General features: G+C 44.2%; 1 protein-coding gene across 3 annotated transcripts in view; it reads right to left on the bottom strand.

Moving 5' to 3' along the window:
* Nucleotides 1–2276: 2276 nt before the first annotated feature.
* Nucleotides 2277–18618, bottom strand: part of LOC311110616 (atlastin-2-like) — a 28293-nt gene continuing 11951 nt past the window's right edge. Inside the window, exons 3-13 of one of the 3 annotated variants that reach the window (XM_084153138.1) lie at nucleotides 16215–16358; nucleotides 15942–16046; nucleotides 15724–15774; nucleotides 15555–15611; nucleotides 15337–15429; nucleotides 6393–6531; nucleotides 6068–6195; nucleotides 5886–5942; nucleotides 5705–5776; nucleotides 4779–5210; nucleotides 2277–3690 (exon numbers count right to left, since the gene is read on the bottom strand). In XM_084153138.1, the coding sequence (XP_084009264.1) occupies nucleotides 3565–3690; nucleotides 4779–5210; nucleotides 5705–5776; nucleotides 5886–5942; nucleotides 6068–6195; nucleotides 6393–6531; nucleotides 15337–15429; nucleotides 15555–15611; nucleotides 15724–15774; nucleotides 15942–16046; nucleotides 16215–16358 (1404 nt within the window). In that variant the 3' untranslated portion in view covers nucleotides 2277–3564. The other 2 variants (XM_084153139.1, XM_084153140.1) reach the window with 2 other exon arrangements.

Raw genomic sequence — 18618 nt, 5'->3', positions numbered from 1 at the left:
CAAAAAGCTCTATTTTTGTCTCATCAGACCACATGACCCTTCTCCCATTCCTCCTCTGGATCATCCAGATGGTCATTGGCAAACTTCAGACAGGCCTGGACATGCGCTGGCTTGAGCAGAGGGACCTTGCGTGCGCTGCAGGATTTTAATCCATGACGGCGTAGTGTGTTACTAATGGTTTTCTTTGAGACTGTGGTCCCAGCTCTCTTCAGGTCATTGACCAGGTCCTGCTGTGTAGTTCTGGGCTGATCCCTCACCTTCCTCATGATCATTGATGCCCCACGAGGTGAGATCTTGCATGGAGCCCCAGACCGAGGGAGATTGACCGTCATCTTGAACTTCTTCCATTTTCTAATAATTGCGCCAACAGTTGTTGCCTTCTCACCAAGCTGCTTGCCTATTGTCCTGTAGCCCATCCCAGCCTTGTGCAGGTCTACAATTGTATCCCTGATGTCCTTACACAGCTCTCTGGTCTTGGCCATTGTGGAGAGGTTGGAGTCTGTTTGATTGAGTGTGTGGACAGGTGTCTTTTATACAGGTAACGAGTTCAAACAGGTGCAGTTAATGTGGACAGGTAATGAGTGGAGAACAGGAGGGCTTCTTAAAGAAAAACGAACAGGTCTGTGAGAGCCGGAATTCTTAATAGTTGGTAGGTGACATGTCATGCAATAAAATGCAAATGAATTACTTAAAAATCATACAATGTGATTTTCTGGATTTTTGTTTTAGATTCCGTCTCTCACAGTTGAAGTGTACCTATGATAAAAATTACAGACCTCTACATGCTTTGTAAGTAGGAAAACCTGCAAAATCGGCAGTGTATCAAATACTTGTTCTCCCCACTGTATTTGTATCAACAATTTAGTTTTTTAGAATAAATACGTATTTACAGGGTTACATATTAGGTTCTAGGGCACTAGGTAACCCACCGGTTTAGAGCGTTAGGCCAGTAACCGAAATGTTGCTAGTTCGAGTCCCTGAGACTGTGAAAAATCTGTCGACGTGCCCATAACCAAGGCACTTAACCCTAATTGTTCCTTTAAGTCGCTCTGGATAAGAGGGTCTGCTAAATTAATAAAATGTCAATGTAAAATATGTGCTTCAGAAGTAGCTAGAATTCATATAGGCTATATCTCAAATTATATATATATATATGAGTGTTCTGGTACTCCTAACTTTAAGTTGGGTTCACCAGTGCTACCGATGAATGTTAATTTAGAGCCCTGAATGTGCCTACCAGTTATATTTTTTACATTGCAATTTGTAAGTTCTCATGTTTGTTATTATTTTTCTTAACACCCATTCTCCAATATGCAGCCCACTAACAGCTGAATGCATCCCAACAGCACAATGTGGTCGGTCTTCTCATCCTGAATGGAATGAAAGTTTGAACCAGAAAGTTACTGTACACTACAAAATGAAGACCTGTAAAGAAATAAACATTGTATTTCTAAGACTTTCAACCTCTCTTGGCCCTAGTAAGTATTGCATACCTGCACTGAAATGTAAAGTGATTGAAGGTTCAAAAATAGATATAACCACATGTCCAGCATTCATATCTGTAGCATTTTGGTGAATAAATGAAAATGTCATTCCATGCCAGAACATTGCAACAACTTCTTTAAAGCTTTGTTATATAAAATTGTCCTGTCTGCTGAATTTGTAGACAAAATAACATTGTAGAGCTGTTCTGTTGTATTTAAATGGAAGAATAGTTGTGGTCTGATAAGAGCTGACCTTGCGCTGTGCAGCAGCGACTGACTAACTGAATCATTTGTGCTCCGTTACAGAGGATGAGTGACAACCGTACCGTCAGCCTGGACAAGGGCATCCCTTTTCAGGGTCTTGGGACAATGGCTACTCTTACTGCATACACACCCGTTTCATACAGGATCGTGGTCCTTCGTGTGGTATTTGAAGAACCAGGCACTAAAATGGACAACGGCTTTAGCTGAGGATGCCGGCTATTAATGTATTTGTGGTGGTGGGGGTGAGGGTGTCTCCATCCCATCTCCACAGACAAACCGTAACTGGCTTATGATGCCATGTGTCAATGAGACCAGTTTAAACTGGGAAGACAAGAAAAGCAGTTATGGTTTTATCATTACAACAAATCTGACTTTCATATTTAACTACCAGTGTAACTTAAGTTATGAAATTGAGTCAGTTATTTCCTCACACTTTCTACCTACTGTTTTGACATCTATATTGCTGAATACTGCAGAAGCAAGCCGTGATGATTTTGCACTCGTTCCAATAAACAAAGGAGTCTGATGAACGGTAGATGATCAATTTTAATCAATAAGGTCAATGTACTTGTTCATTGAAAAATAAATTACAGGAAATGATTTAAAAAGACAATATCTACCCACTCATCAAATTCCAGAAATCTTAGTCCGAGGTGGAATCGAAGTGCTCTAGCCTCGAGTTTGTTTACGTACCAGTATAGCAGATTATAGAAAGAAAATATGCAATTGTACCTATAAGACCAATCACAAAACATTCCTTAACAAACCACACTTTAGGCCAATCAAAAAACCACCCCGCCAACAACACTATAGAATTTATACAAAGTGTAAAATGTGTCATACATTATTCCCTATTTGTAAAACATACAAAAATGAGACCATAACAACTGCCGCGTTCCTAGGCGAGACAGTTGTGGATGGAATTGGTACAAGAGCGTTGACCTAACTGATATTATCATTAGTGCTGTATTGATAAGAAAAACAACACGCTAGATGTGTAATACCATTGATCACTCCCACTGTCCTGTGGGTTTTCAAGAAAGGCAAATGAATGAAACGGTCTGAATAACGTTCCCCTGCTAAGCACAATAGATTGAACTCTAGGGCCTATTATAGTGCTATGCTGTGTATGTCTAATAACATGCAGTAGATAATACTGGTAGGTAGACACTAAAGCAAGATTAAAGATCAGTATCTTATAACAACTAAAGAGGCTCAAAGGCTTTCTAAATCCACCTCAGTTAACCAAACAGTCTCAGAAGAGGGGCAGGAACAGACTGGCTTGGCTACAGTATATGTATGACTATGCAGACAGTTCATCTTGCATCCAATGGCACAGCCTCAAAGAGCCGTGTTTCCCTGAATTAACCTTGAAACCCAAGCAAGTGCAATCTGTTTAATATGACAGTATTAGACACTAAAACCGGGTCAGCAAACCTACTGACAACTCTTCATAATTTAAAATCCTGACATTGATAGGTGTGTGTGCGTGCACGTTAGGGTGTTTGGGGGGGGGGGACACAGGTGAATCTACAAGATGGCACATTCGAGAAATCGGTCAAATTGTGGTAAAGGTGAGAGCGGACTGGCAACACTACTTCTTAACTCGCTGATTGTCCACCTTCCAACAGGGGGGATCCAAGAGTAGAGGAGCCAGCAGTAAGACAGGCCACTACAGCAGACAGGGAGGCTGGCTGGGGCCTGTGCGGGGTTTGGGTAAACTTTGGTTTGCACAGTGCCACAGTTCTAGGACTTAGCACACTGAGTGAAGGGGTGGGGTGAGCGGATGGTAGAGTAACAGCAGGAGGAGGAGGGGTCAGTGCGACTTTGACTTTAACTTGGCGTGCTGTGAGGCCTGTTCTGTCAGACTGGCTCTGATGGAGTTAACCACAGTCTGTCTAACGTTATCCTCCATATATTGCTCACTCAGAGGTTTCAACACCTGAAGAAGAGGGAAGAGGAGAGCACAAGGGGACATGACATGAGACTAAATCAAATCAGTACAAATGAAAACATGAATACATGAGCACAAAGGGAGAGAGAAGAGATTCACTGGCCCACATGCAAACTCAGATCATGGCAACTGAACAAATGGATAAAAAAAAAGATCTATGAAAATTGTTGTGATGATGTAAAACTAGGCAGACACAACCTCTCTGTAATTAAGACCAGCCCCATCGCCCTCCCTGTAATTAAGACCAGCCCCATAGGCCACGCCCTCCCTGTAATTAAGACCAGCCCCATAGGCCACACCCTTCCTGTAATGAAGACCAGCCCCCATAGGCCACAAGGAATGAGAAGAGCGGAATGCAGAATGAATTTGGAAATAAAAAGCCAAGCAGCTAGCCAGAAAAGTTAGTGAGTCTTCAAGGCATTGTTGTTTGAGGGGAGTCTCTTTCTCTGCGTTGCTGCTGCTGGTAGGAAAGAGTGCCACGTGATTCGACTCCTGGCCGACTCAAAGAGTTTGGAAAGCACCTGGAGACATGGGAGGTGAGGAATTAGTAGAGAAGAGCAGCAACAGCAGAGAGACAACCAAAGAAAGAAAGAAAACACAAACTGAACCAGGAACAGGAACACAGGCAGGAAGAGAAACCTCCACCTCACCTTTCTGGCAGTCCTCTGAGGCGGAGAGGAGAGGAGAGCAAGATCAGTTTAAAGAAGAAAAATAGGTTTAAACAGATCACTAGCTGATTGGACAGGGAAAGGGCAAGCTAAAGGCTGATTGGATGGTAAAGGAAAGGCTGGTAGCTCATTGGATAGGGCCTGGTGAAGGATAATGCGTTTAGATTAAGTTCAGGGCTGATGGGGAACCAGAGGGCCACTAGAAATCTGGACTCTGAGGGGATGGAATCAACATTACAGACAACGGGAGAAGACGAGAAGGAATTCTCAGCTTCACATGGCTTTGAATCTGGAGTCACACGTGCTAAATAAACATATACTTCCCATATCCATACTTCTATCCTTAACAGAAACAAATCTATGAAAACACAAAACACCCTTTATCCACACAGACATATCAGCACCCACCTGTTCCCAGAGTGTGTCTGCCAAAAGGTCTATGATGGTGCCCACATCTCTGAACTCCCCTGAGTATTTGACGTAGGCCCACATGCAGAGCGTCATGAGGGCCACGCCCATGACCAAGTTGGCCAGCACGGCAATAGTGTTCATTCCGATGAAGCCTGTCAGCCCTGAGACGACGTAGGTGGTGAACATGACCACGAACAGCGTGGCGGGCGTGCGTGCGGCATAGAAGATGTTCTTGCCCTCGTTGTGCTTGTGGAAGTTGGAGTAGGCCTCATCCAGCTCGCCCTCCAGTTGCTCCTGGTATTTCTTGCAGAACTCCTCTCCTCCCATCTTCTTCACCGAGCGGAACTGACGCACCGAGCACTCCTTGAACTCCTCGTGGCAGCGTTCCAGGTCTGCAGGGGCGATGTAGGGCTTGTCCCCTCCACACACCTAGCAGGGAAACACCACAGTTCAGAAACCAAACAGAATATTACACCGACTTCAATAAAGACTAATGGCAAAAAGATTACCTCTACAAATGACATCATTGGTTATACTTGTATGACACTTAATTTGTTTTATTAGGATCCCCAATAGCGACGGCTAATCTTACTGGAGTCCAACACATAACGAAAAAATACTTTACAATTGACATACATTTAAAAACATTAACATGTAGTGTGCGTGTACAATAGCAATAGTAAATCAGTCTGCTTGGAATGTGTGTGGATATACATTGTTCGTATATAATAATAATAATATAATAATAATAATAATAAGCCATTTAGCAGACGCTTTTATCCAAAGCGACTTACAGTCATGCGTGCATACATGTTTTTTTTTTTGTGTATGGGTGGTCCCGGGGATCGAACCCACTACCTTGGCGTTACAAGCGCCGTGCTCTACCAGCTGAGCTACAGAGGACCAGGGGTGAACAAACCTACCATTTCCATGCTTTTGCTGTAAGTGTCTTTTGCTCCAGCAACTGCTGTAAGGTTGTTGGCTTCAGCCGTTGCCTAGGTAACAGAGCACAGTCAAATGCAAAGAGTGTTTGAGCAGAATAAGAGAAAACCTCCACAAGCTTGCTCAAAACTTAACATCAATGTTGATAAAACCAATACAGACCTGTAACATTGACTTAGGATGAGGAAGCTCCTCCCCTTGATAGATCTTTATATAGGCCTGGGAAGAAGACGTTGTGAAAAAGTGTTTTCTATAACTTCAGTTGTGAGGCGAAGTTAGGAAGTTTCAAAACATTTTCTGGCATTTAAAGTAGTTGATAAGCCATGGGAGAATATGGTGCTCACCTTAAAGTACTCCACTAGATCTCTGCAGGTCACTTTAGCCCCTCCAATCTCCTTCTCCACCAGGTTCTCAGGAGCCAGCAGTAAGGGCACCAGATTGCCCAGCGCCTCCTTAAAGTCACTATCAATGTCTATACAAAGAACACAGCCAGAAGCTTAGTAAAGCCCAAGAATGTCTCCTCCAGGGGTTAACTATTTTCCTTAAACTGCCTCTCCACCTCAGTATTTAAAAAAAGGGTCTGGGAGGATGGAATAACGTCGGGTGAAAGGGGTTAGTGGAGTATGGAGGGGGGTGGAAGGGATTATTCTCTGCAGTGGGAGGCCTCACCTTTTAATCTGCCGTCAAACATGGGGTTGGTGGCCACCTTGAGGCCGGGGTGGGGCAGGAGGAAGCAACCGATGTTGGAGAAGCAGGAGTGGATGTGTTTCCTCACGGTCTGCAGTTCCTCGTGCTGGTTCTGTTTCACCTGTAGAAAGCACACACGTGGCTCAGCTGTTTTGTGGGCTCCAGAGTGGCACAGCATCTCAGTGCTAGAGGCGTCACTACAGACCCTGGTTCGATTCCAGGCTGTATCACAACCGGCAGTGATTGGGAGTCCCATAAGGCGGCGCACAATTGGCCCAGCGTCGTCCGGGCTTGGCTGGGGTAGGCAATCATTGTAAATAAGAATTTGTTCTTAACTGACTTGCCTAGTTAAATAAAGATTACAACATTTTATTTTTTTTAAACATGCTACCCAACAAATGGCATACAGTGGTATACAGGGTTGGTGAGCAACTGATTACATGTTACAAAAACGGTAACTAATCAGTAAAAACATTGTAATCAGATTAGATACTTTTGAAAAACTACATGATTACTTATCGATTCAGAAAGGATGTTCGCAAAAAAAACAAAAACATGACAAATTTCTGTTTTCTTAATGACGTTCAACTCACCGCCTAGTTAACTTGCAGTTAGCTTAGCTGGCTAGCAAGCCAAGACGAAGCTTATGTCATAAGTTATGAGTGCATTTCACATTACTTTTGGGTTGTAATCATATTATAATGCTTGCATGCATATTATGCTGGAAGTATGCAAAAGTATGTGGACACCCCTTCAAATTAGTGGATTTGGCTATTTGAGCCACACCAGTTGCTGACAGGTGTATAAAATCAAGCACGCCGCCATTGCAATTTCCATAGACAAACATTGGCAGTAGAAAAGGCCTTACTGAAGAGCTCAGTGACTTTCAACGTGGCACCGTCATAGGATGCCACCTTTCCAACAAGTCAGTTCGTCAAACTTCTGCCCTGCTAGAGCTGCCCCAGTCAACTGTAACTGCTGTTATTGTGAAGTGGAAACATCTAGGAGCAACAACAGCTCAGCCGCGAAGTGGTAGGCCACACAAGCTCACAGAACGGGACCGCTGAGTGCTGAAGCGCATAAAAACTGGCTGTCCTCTGTTGCAACACTCACTACCGAGTTCCAAACTGCCTCTGGAAGCAACGTCAGCACAATAACTGTTTGTCAGGAGCTTCATGAAATGGGTTTCCATGGCTGAGCAGCCGCACACAAGCCTAACATGCTGACCACACTGCACCCGTGCGCGAGCGTTGCAAAATAAATGTACACATACATGTTATTCAATCATTGCACCCACACTGCTCACGCACGTCTGCATGGCCAGGCGCTAAAATAGAACTTGGTTATATTTGCGCGTCTGCATGGCCAGGCGCTAAAATAGAACTTGGTTCTATTTGTGATGCTTGACGCGCTGCAAGTCCTGCCTCTCCCATCTCCTCATTGGATTTTAGGAGCATATACCCACGTGGGCGATTGAAAGACACACTCCAGTCCAGTTGGTGGTGGTAATGAACCTTTTAAAGTTGGTTGTCAAACGCAATATAAAGTCCAAAGAAGAAGAAGCCTGAAGGAGGAGAGATTACTAAAAACAAACTCGGTACCCTTATATCGGAGTAGAGGACCTTGTGCATTTCAGTTAAAATATCAACCCAATGTTTATATCCCAGGACAAATTAGCTAGCAACAGCAAGCTAGCTAGCTAAATTGACATAAATGTTTAATGCTTTTCGACCTGTCCAAGTTAATATACACTGCTCAAAAAAATTAAGGGAACACTTAAACAACACTATGTAACTCCAAGTCAATCACACTTCTGTGAACTCAAACTGTCCACTTAGGAAGCAACACTGATTGACAATAAATGTCACATGCTGTTGTGCAAATGGAATAGACAACAGGTGGAAATTATAGGCAATTAGCAAGACACCCCCCAATAAAGGACTGGTTTTGCAGGTGGTGACCACAGACCACTTCTCAGTTCCTATGCTTCCTGGCTGATGTTTTGGTCACTTTTGAATGCTGCCGATGCTTTCACTCTAGTGGTAGCATGAGACGGAGTCTACAACCCACACAAGTGGCTCAGGTAGTGCAGCTCATCCAGGATGGCACATCAATGCGAGCTGTGGCAAGAAGGTTTGCTGTGTCTGTCAGCATAATGTCCAGAGCATGGAGGCGCTACCAGGAGACAGGCCAGTACATCAGGAGACGTGGAGGAGGCCGTAGGAGGGCAACAACCCAGCAGCAGGACTGCTACCTCCGCCTTTGTGCAAGGAGGAGTAGGAGGAGCACTGCCAGAGCCCTGCAAAATGACCTCCAGCAGGCCACAAATGTGCATGTGTCTGCTCAAACGGTCAGAAACAGACTCCATGAGGGTGGTATGAGGGTCCGACGTCCACAGGTGGGGGTTGTGCTTACAGCCCAACACCGTGCAGGACGTTTGGCATTTGCCAGAGAACACCAAGATTGGCAAATTCACCACTGGTGCTCTGTGCTCTTCACAGATGAAAGCAGGTTCACACTGAGCACGTGACAGTCGTGACAGAGTCTGGAGACGCCGTGGAGAACGTTCTGCTGCCTGCAACATCCTCCAGCATGACCGGTTTGGCGGTGGGTCAGTCATGGTGTGGGGTAGCATTTCTTTGGGGGGCCGCACAGCCCTCCATGTGCTCGCCAGAGGTAGCCTGACTGCCATTAGTTACCGAGATGAGATCCTCAGACCCCTTGTGAGACCATATGCTGGTGCGGTTGGCCCTGGGTTCCTCCTAATGCAAGACAATGCTAGACCTCATGTGGCTGGAGTGGGTCAGCAGTTCCTGCAAGAGGAAGGCATTGATGCTATGGACTGGCCCGCCCGTTCCCCAGACCTGAATCCAATTGAGCACATCTGGGACATCATGTCTCGCTCCATCCACCAACGCCACGTTGCACCACAGACTTTCCAGGAGTTGGCGGATGCTTTAGTCCAGGTCTGGGAGGAGATCCCTCAGGAGACCATCCGACACCTCATCAGGAGCATGACCAGGCGTTGTAGGGAGGTCATACAGATACGTGGAGGCCACACACACTACTGAGCCTCATTTTGACTTGTTTTAATGACATTTCATCAAAGTTGGATCAGCCTGTAGTGTGGTTTTCCACTTTAATTTTGAGGGTGACTCCAAATCCAGACCTCTATGGGTTGATACATTTGATTTCCATTGATATTTTGTGTGTGATTTTGTTGTCAGCACATTCAACTATGTAAAGAAAAAAGTATTTAATAAGATTATTTCATTCATTCAGATCTAGGATGTGTTATTTTAGTGTTCCCTTAATTTTTTTGAGCAGTGTAGTTGGTTCAGAGTTCGTTTTGATATTTCAACCTGCGTGTCCTGATAGCGTCTGGTGTGGGAGGAAAAGATCTACATGCACGCGATGGGACATGTGCGGTCTGGTCAGCATGTAAGATCATCATGCGCAATGCCAAGCGTCGGCGGGAGTGGTGTAAAGTTCGCCGCCATTGGATTCTGGAGCAGTGGAAACGCATTCTCTGGAGTGACGAATCACGCTTCATTCACCATCTTGCAGTCCGACGGACGAATCTGGGTTTGCCGGATGCCAGGAGAACGCTACCTGCCCCAATGCAGTGTCAACTGTAAAGTTTGGTGGAATTGGAATAATGGTGTGGGGCTGTTTTTCCATGGTTCGGGCTAAGCCCCTTAGTTCCAGTGAAGGGAAATCTTAACGCTACAGCATACAATGACATTCTAGATGATTCTGTGCTTCCAACTTTGTGGCAACAGTTTGGGGAAGGCCCTTTCCTGTTTCAGCATGACATGCCCGTGCACAAAGCGAGGTCCATACAGAAATGGTTTGTCGAGATCGGTGTGGAAGAACTTGACTGGCCTGCACAGAGCCCTGACCTCAACCCCATCGAACACCTTTGGGATGAATTGGAACGCCGACTGCGAGCCAGGCCTAATCGCCCTACATCAGTGCTCGTGGCTGAATGGAAGCAAGTCCCCGCAGCAATGTTCCAACATCTAGTGGAAAGCCTTCCCAGAAGAGTGGAGGCTGTTATAGCAGCAAAGGGGGGGACCAACTCCATATTAATGCCCATGATTTTGGAATGAGATGTTCGACGGGCAGGTGTCCACATACACTACATGGCCAAAAGTATCTTCATGTCATTGGTGACAATCAACTGCATTACACAAAAAAATTCAAATAATTTAAGACGAATGTGTTTGATGCTGGTTAGCTAGCATGCTATAAGAGCAGAGTTTAATCTTAGCGAGTCTTAAACAGTCCAAACAACATGTAGGCCTGTTAGAACATTTATTATGAGATTTACAGGCAAATCACTAAGGAATCCTAGTCTCATGATTGAAGCCCGCTGTACATTAGCAATGCTAGCTAGCTAACCCTGCTGCATCTGAAATAAAGTGTTTTTAAAAATAACAGCCAAATACACCCTTAGCAACTGTCCAAGCAACCATCCAACAACACTGTAGGCCTACTGGAACTAACAAAAAGTATGATGTTTACAAATAATTCGCCACAGAAATATAGGCTATTTGGAAAGGGCGCAATGGCTGCAACTTCGACAGATGGTGGGAGTGGTTTTGCCAAATGGAATCATGGGAGTTTGAGAAAAATGGTGGATTAAGCTGACTATAAATATCATTCTATAGGTTTTTGAGCATCTATTTAAAATATTTACAGTGAGGGAAAAAAGTATTTGATCCCCTGCTGATTTTGTACGTTTGCCCACTGACAAAGACATGATCAGTCTATAATTTTAATGGTAGGTTTATTTGAACAGTGAGAGACAGAATAACAAAGAAATCCAGAAAAACGCATGTCAAAAATGTTATAAATTGATTTGCATTTTAATGAGGGAAATAAGTATTCGACCCCCTCTCAATCAGAAAGATTTCTGGCTCCCAGGTGTCTTTTATACAGGTAACGAGTTGAGATTAGGAGCACACTCTTAAAGGGAGTGCTCCTAATCTCAGTTTGTTACCTGTATAAAAGACACCCGTCCACAGAAGCACAACAAAGTAACTGTCAATCTCCCTCGGCCTGGGGCTCCATGCAAGATCTCACCTCGTGGAGTTGCAATGATCATGAGAATGGTGAGGAATCAGCCCAGAACTACACGGGAGGATCTTGTCAATGATCTCAAGGCAGCTGGGACCATGAAAACAATTGGTAACACACTACGCCGTGAAGGACTGAAATCCTGCAGCGCCCGCAAGGTCCCCCTGCTCAAGAAAGCACATATACAGGGCTGTCTGAAGTTTGCCAATGAACATCTGAATGATTCAGAGGAGAACTGGGTGAAAGTGTTGTGGTCAGATGAGACCAAAATCGAGCTCTTTGGCATCAACTCAACTCGCCGTGTTTGGAGGAGGAATGCTGCCTATGACCCCAAGACCACCATCCCCACCGTCAAACATGGAGGTGGAAACATTATGCTTTGGGGCAACTTCACCGCATCAAAGGAACGATGGACAGGGCCATGTACTGTCAAATCTTGGGTGAGAACCTCCTTCCCTCAGCCAAGGCATTGAAAATGGGTCGTTAATGGGTATTCCAGCATGACAATGACCCAAAACACACGGCCAAGGCAACAAAGGAGTGGCTCAAGAAGAAGCACATTAAAGGTCCTGGAGTGGCCTAGCCAGTCTCCAGACCTTAATCCCATAGAAAATCTGTGGAGGGAGCTGAAGGTTCGAGTTCCCAAACGTCAGCCTCGAAACCTTAATGACTTGGAGAAGATCTGGAAAGAGGAGTGGAACAAAATCCCTCCTGAGATGTGTGCAAACCTGGTGGCCAACTACAAGAAACGTCTGACCTCTGTGATTGCCAACATGGGTTTTGCCACCAAGTACTAAGTCATGTTTTGCAGAGGGGTCAAATACTTATATCTCTCATTAAAATGAAAATCAATTTATAACATTTTTGACATGTGTTTTTCTGGATTTATTTGTTGTTATTCTGTCTCTCACTGTTCTAATAAAACTTATATTAAAATTATAGGCTGATCATGTCTTTGTCAGTGGGCAAACGTACAAAATCAGCAGGGGATCAAATACTTTTTTCCCTCACTGTAGATGTTATTAGATGAAGACAACCAGACCAACATATACAGTGCATTCGGAAAGTATTCAGACCCCTTCACTGTTTACACATTTTGTTACGTTACAGCCATATTTTAAAATGTATGAAATAGTCCCCCCCAATGAATCTACACACAATACCCCATAATTACAAAGCAAAAACAGGTTTAGAAATCTTTGCAAATATTACATTTACATAAGTATTCAGACTCTTTACTCAGTACTTTGTTGAAGCACCTTAGGCAGCGATTACAGCCTTGAGTCTTCTTGGGAATGATGCTACAAGCCTGGCACACCTGTATTTGGAGAGTTTCTCCAATCTTCTCTGCAGATCCTCTCAAGCTCTGTCAGGTTGGATGGGGAGCGTCGCTGCACAGCTATTTTCAGGTCTCTCAAGAGATGTTTGATCGGGTTCAAGTCCAGGTTTTGTCTGGGCCACTCAAGGACATTCAAAGACTTGTATCGAAGCTACTCCTGCGTTGTCTTGGCTGTGTACTTAGGGTCATTGTCCTGTTGGAAGGTGAACCTTCGTCCCAGCCTGAGGTCCTGAGCACTCTGGAGCAGGTTTTCATCAAGGATCTCTCTGTACTTTGCGCCGTTCATCTTTCCCTTGATCGTGACTAGTCTCCCAGTCCCAGCCGCTGAAAAACATCCCCACAGCATGATGCTGCCACCACGCTTCACTGTAGGGATGGTGCCAGGTTTCCTCCAGACGTGACACTTGGCATTCAGGTCCAAGAGTTCAGTCTTGGTTTCATCAGACCAGATAATCTTGTTTCTCATGGTCTGAGAGTCCTTTAGGTGCCAAGCGGGCTGTCATGTGCCTTTTACTATACCATAAAGGCCTGATTGGTGGAGTGCTGCAGAGATGGTTGTCCTTCTGGAAGGTTCTCCCATCTCCACAGAGGAACTCTGTCAGAGTGACCATAGGGTTCTTGGTCACCTCCCTGACCAAGGCCCTTCTCCCCCGATTGCGCAGTTAGACGGGCGGCCAGCTCTAGGAAGAGTCTTGGTGGTTCAAACTTCTTCCATTTAAGAATGATGGAGGCCACTTTGTTCTTGGGGACCATCAATGCTGCAGAAATGTTTTGGTACCCTTCCCCAGATCTGTGCCTCGACACAATCCTGTCTCGGAGCTCTACGGACAATTCCTTCTACCTCATGGCTTGGTTTTTGTTCTGACATGCATTGTCAACTGTGGGACCTTATAGACAGGTGTGTGCCTTTCGAAATCATGTCCAATCAATTGAATTTACCACAGGTGGACTCCAATGAAGTTGTAGAAACATCTGAAGGATGATCAATGGAAACAGGATGCATCTGAGCTCAATTTCAAGTCTCATAGCAAAGGGTCTGAATACTTCTGTAAATAAGGTTTCTGTTTTTAATAGATATGCAAACATTTCTAAAAACCTGTTTACGCTTTGTCATTATGGGATATTATGTGTAGAGGAGGAACATTTATTTAATCAATTTTAGAATAAGGCTGTAACATAACAAAATGTGGAAAAAGGGAAGGGGTCTGAATACTTTCCGAATTCACTGTATCAGGAGTTCTAATATGATCAGAAAACTACAGACGGGTTATATAGATTGTTGAAAATGACCGTCCATAATCAGGAATCCTACTTGAAAACGTCAGAAGCAATTTCCTGTTTTTCTCATCACTAAACAGTCAATATACACAAAATACACAAGTCAGAGACCACTATTATGACACACCAAATGCGTTTGATGGATTCTTGTCTTCTTCTAATGCCTCTTAAAGTAAAGATTCACCCACTTTGATTGTTATATTGTTTTTGTGCATCTCTGAGCGATGTTCTATCGATTCCCTGGGTCATTTCATGTGTATCGGAGTTATTCGGCCGGTATGACGTAGCTTTGTGATGAAGCCGCTCTCACTACACTGGAAGTTAAAAGGAATACGACTTTTAGATCGCGAAAACACCTATTCTAACACATGTATCCTATTGGTCTGCCTCTTCAGTCCAGGGTGCATTGCATGGTGCTGTTGTGAATGTCAAACTCCACTCCTTAAGGCACGTCGATCTGCATGTTGAACATTGTGAGATTGTAGACTCCTAAACTGATAGTTAGTGCAGTTTGTTCAGGCGATTTTACAGCTATCTACTTCACATCCTGATATTTACTTTGGTATTATTGTGTGTAGCTACGTTAGCTAGCTAGCTACTTAGCCAGCCAGCCCATAGAAAGCATAGCAGGTTTTGTAGTCGACTTGAGCTGCAATAGATTTCCACAACAATTTTCACATGTTGCTACCAACCTTGTTATAATGACAAAATCAAACATTTGTTCACAAAAAATAGTTCTCACATATATAATCAGATTTGGTTAACCCAAAATGTATGTTACTGATTACAATTTTGGACTGTAACTAGTAACTAACGGATCACATTTAGAAAGTAACCTTCCAGATCCTCCACTAAAAGTGATACTGCACGCCACAAAAGGTTGGTGGCACCTTAATTGGGGAGGACGGGCTCGTGGTAACAGTTGGAGCAGAATAAGTAGAACGTATCAAATACGGCAAACACATTGTTTGATGCCATTCCATTCGCTCCGTTCCAGCCATTATTATGAGCCGTCCTCCCCTCAGCAGCCTCCACTGCTGCATTCGTCCTTCCCTTCACAGACACTGAACAAAATTCATATTACAATTCTGCTAAGATATTGAATTCAAACTAATTTTGTTCAAAACTGTAGTGGAAATTCCTCCCCTGACTAGATCCTAGGTTTAAATGTGGAGCAGCCAGTTCTAAATGATCCTTCATGGGTCCCATTCTCTTCTCTACACCTACCTGCAGTCTCTTTTCTAGAAAGCGTTTCCCTCCCTCCAGTCCATAGTTGTGCTCATATGGATAGCTCCAGTCTCTGATGAGGAACATGAGAGACTGGAACACAACACCCACAGGGTTACTGAGAGAATATGTGCCCAGGGAAGACAAATGTGCATATCAAAACATTACATGCTGAATATATTGAAGAAACAACATCCATTTTCAGGACAGTAACACACCTGGAAGGGTTTTAGATAGATTTCCTCCAAAGCAAGCCGGCCGTATTCTGTGAAGAGCTAAACAGATGGAGAAAAGACAATGATGTTAGTCATAGCCCTAACATTGTTTTCAAACACACTAACAAATGTCTAACGTATTCATTAAGATGGGGAGGAATGGTGTGTATACCTGGAGATGCTGAAGGTCATCCTCCTGAATGTTCTGGGACAAGTTATACACCTGAAAATAATTAGACCATGAAATATCCTTTGTACGTAGGCCAGTTCTTGACATCAACCAGCCCTTTCCATCCACAACACACCATGAACTCAACTGGCATAATGTGTGCACCTTTATGGTTATGTAATCAAACAGTGATAACTCAGTCAGGTCCATCATACACTCACCTGTACAGAGCTGGTCATGGTGCTCAAGGCAAAAACCGTTGCACAGTCCTTTATGGTAGACTGGCTGTCGAAAGCTCCTTGTGTGTCCACTAGCAGAACAGCAACCTGTCAAGGGTTAGTATACAGCCTGTCACCTTTAGGTCACCTAACATGATGGAAATCCACTTGAAGACAGTACAGCCAATATGAGTGGCTGGGATGGACATAAGATCATACACAAAACACATGACTGTGCCATGTTAATAACTGTGTGTGTGTCAGAGTAGGGCTCACCTTGCTCCCATCCGGCTTGTTGACCACAAACACCTGACTCCAGACCTGGATCCCTGTGGTCTCCCTCTCACAGCCTCCTCTCCAGCTGAACCCTGTCAGAGGCTCATCATCAGCCCCCACCCACGAGTCTGACTGCTCCTGCTGCTGTGAGAAAGGTGGAGAGGTGGGTACCAAGACACAGAGAGGGAGTGAGTGGTCATAAAGGAAAAAGTTATGGATTCCTGTAGGCATGTGTGTGTTTCATGTAGGCAATGTGGAAAAAGCCCAACAGTACTCAAAAGGAAGGAATAAGCATACTGGTATTTCTTACAACTTACTACCACTGGAGGTCACTGTGGTATCACATTCAAGCCACTGGTGTTCCTGAGATATCAGGGTCATTTTACAGAACAGCCAAACACAACATCATGTCAGACTCAGTTCAGTTTAGGCAGTAAAAAAAAGACAGACACTTAAGTCTGAAGAACACCTTTAACAGGATATGAGCTGCTGTTATTGTGAAAACAAGGCAGTTAAAAGTGTGTGTTACTCCACTACTTCATTATGGGGCTGGTCTTAATTACAGAGAGGGCATGGCCTACGGGGCTGGTCTTAATTACAGAGAGGGCATGGCCTACGGGGCTGGTCTTAATTACAGAGAGAGAGAGAGAGAGTGGCCTACGGGGCTGGTCTTAATTACAGAGAGAGAGAGAGAGTGGCCTACGGGGCTGGTCTTAATTACAGAGAGAGAGAGAGAGAGTGGCCTACGGGGCTGGTCTTAATTACAGAGAGAGAGAGTGGCCTACGGGGCTGGTCTTAATTAGAGAGAGAGAGTGGCCTACGGGGCTGGTCTTAATTAGAGAGAGAGTGACCTACGGGGCTGGTCTTAATTAGAGAGAGAGAGTGGAGTAAGGGGCTGGTCTTAATTAGAGAGAGAGAGTGGCGTATGGGGCTGGTCTTAATTACAGGGAGGGTGTGGCCTATGGGGTTGGTCTAAATTACAGGGAGGGTATGGCCTATGGTGCTGGTCTTAATTACTTAATTATTCATTAATTGAGAATAAATGCAAGGTTGATGCAGGAGTAAGCCAATATCAATGTGATTCCCAAAGTAACTAATTAAACAAAACTGTAGGCTATACAAGAGTAGGCTACATTTCATGCCTAAAAGGTATTCCTTAACAAGTGAACCTGGCTCTGTCTACTGGCAGCATTCCGAAGCAGAAGGTGAAGAGTGGCTTAACCTAAAAATGCCTGGTGGTGGATAGACATATCCAGCAGCAGTGTTAATGAAGGATACTACGGCGCTATTAAACAAGGATACTACGGCGCTATTAAACAAGGACATTACAGAGCTATTAAACAAGGACGTTCCAGTGCTATTAAACAAGGACGTTCCAGTGCTATTAAACAAGGACGTTCCAGTGCTATTAAACAAGGACGTTCCAGTGCTATTAAACAAGGACGTTCCAGTGCTATTAAACAAGGACGTTCCAGTGCTATTAAACAAGGACGTTCCAGTGCTATTAAACAAGGACGTTCCAGTGCTATTAAACAAGGACATTACAGCGCTATTAAACAAGGATATTCCAGTGCTATTAAACAAGGACATTACAGTGCTATTAAACAAGGACATTCCAGCGCTATTAAACAAGGACATTACAGCGCTATTAAACAAGGACATTACAGCGCTATTAAACAAGGACATTACAGAGCTATTAAACAAGGACATTCCAGAGCTATTAAACAAGGACATTCCAGTGCTATTAAACAAGGACATTACAGTGCTTTTAAACAAGGACATTACGGCGCTATTAAACAAGGACATTACGGCGCTATTAAACAAGGACATTACAGTGCTTTTAAACAAGGACATTACAGTGCTATTAAACAAGGACATTACAGTGCATGCAAGGCAGACTTCAGATAGCGAGCTTTAGTTCTACTGTCTCCTCCCTCTGAGGACATTAAACAGTCCAGTCAGTCAGTCAAACTGCCACACACACAGATGAGCAGACTTCTCTCTCCAGCAGGAAATATGACTGGAATGGAGTGTTCAAATTCTAGGCTGTAAAAGAGAGTGAGCACAGATGTGCAGTGCAGACAACAGGAGGAAATTAGGTTGACCAGACCGAGACTCCAAAATAGCACCTGCCTGGGTCGTAATTACAAAGATATCTTAACGGTATAATCTGCTGGAGAATAACATGGTCTCTGCAGTTCCTTCTGTTTTTTCTGGACTGGAGTGCCATGTTGCTGTGAAAATACTTGGGCAACACAATCCGAGCAATCCTGAATACATGACCCTGGATGCGATGGAGTGCATTGTCGTCTAAAAGCTCACAGCAACACTAGCAATCACTGCTCCTCTGACCTCCTGTTTTTTCAGACTTTACTTGTCCTTTGCATCCGTCCTCAGATCCTTC

Source organism: Coregonus lavaretus (assembly GCF_964263955.1).
Source record: "Coregonus lavaretus genome assembly, chromosome: 36".
Classification (NCBI taxonomy): Eukaryota; Metazoa; Chordata; class Actinopteri; order Salmoniformes; family Salmonidae; genus Coregonus; species Coregonus lavaretus.
The sequence above is the reverse complement of the archived record's forward strand: the minus strand, read 5'-3'. Positions and strand labels throughout refer to the sequence as shown.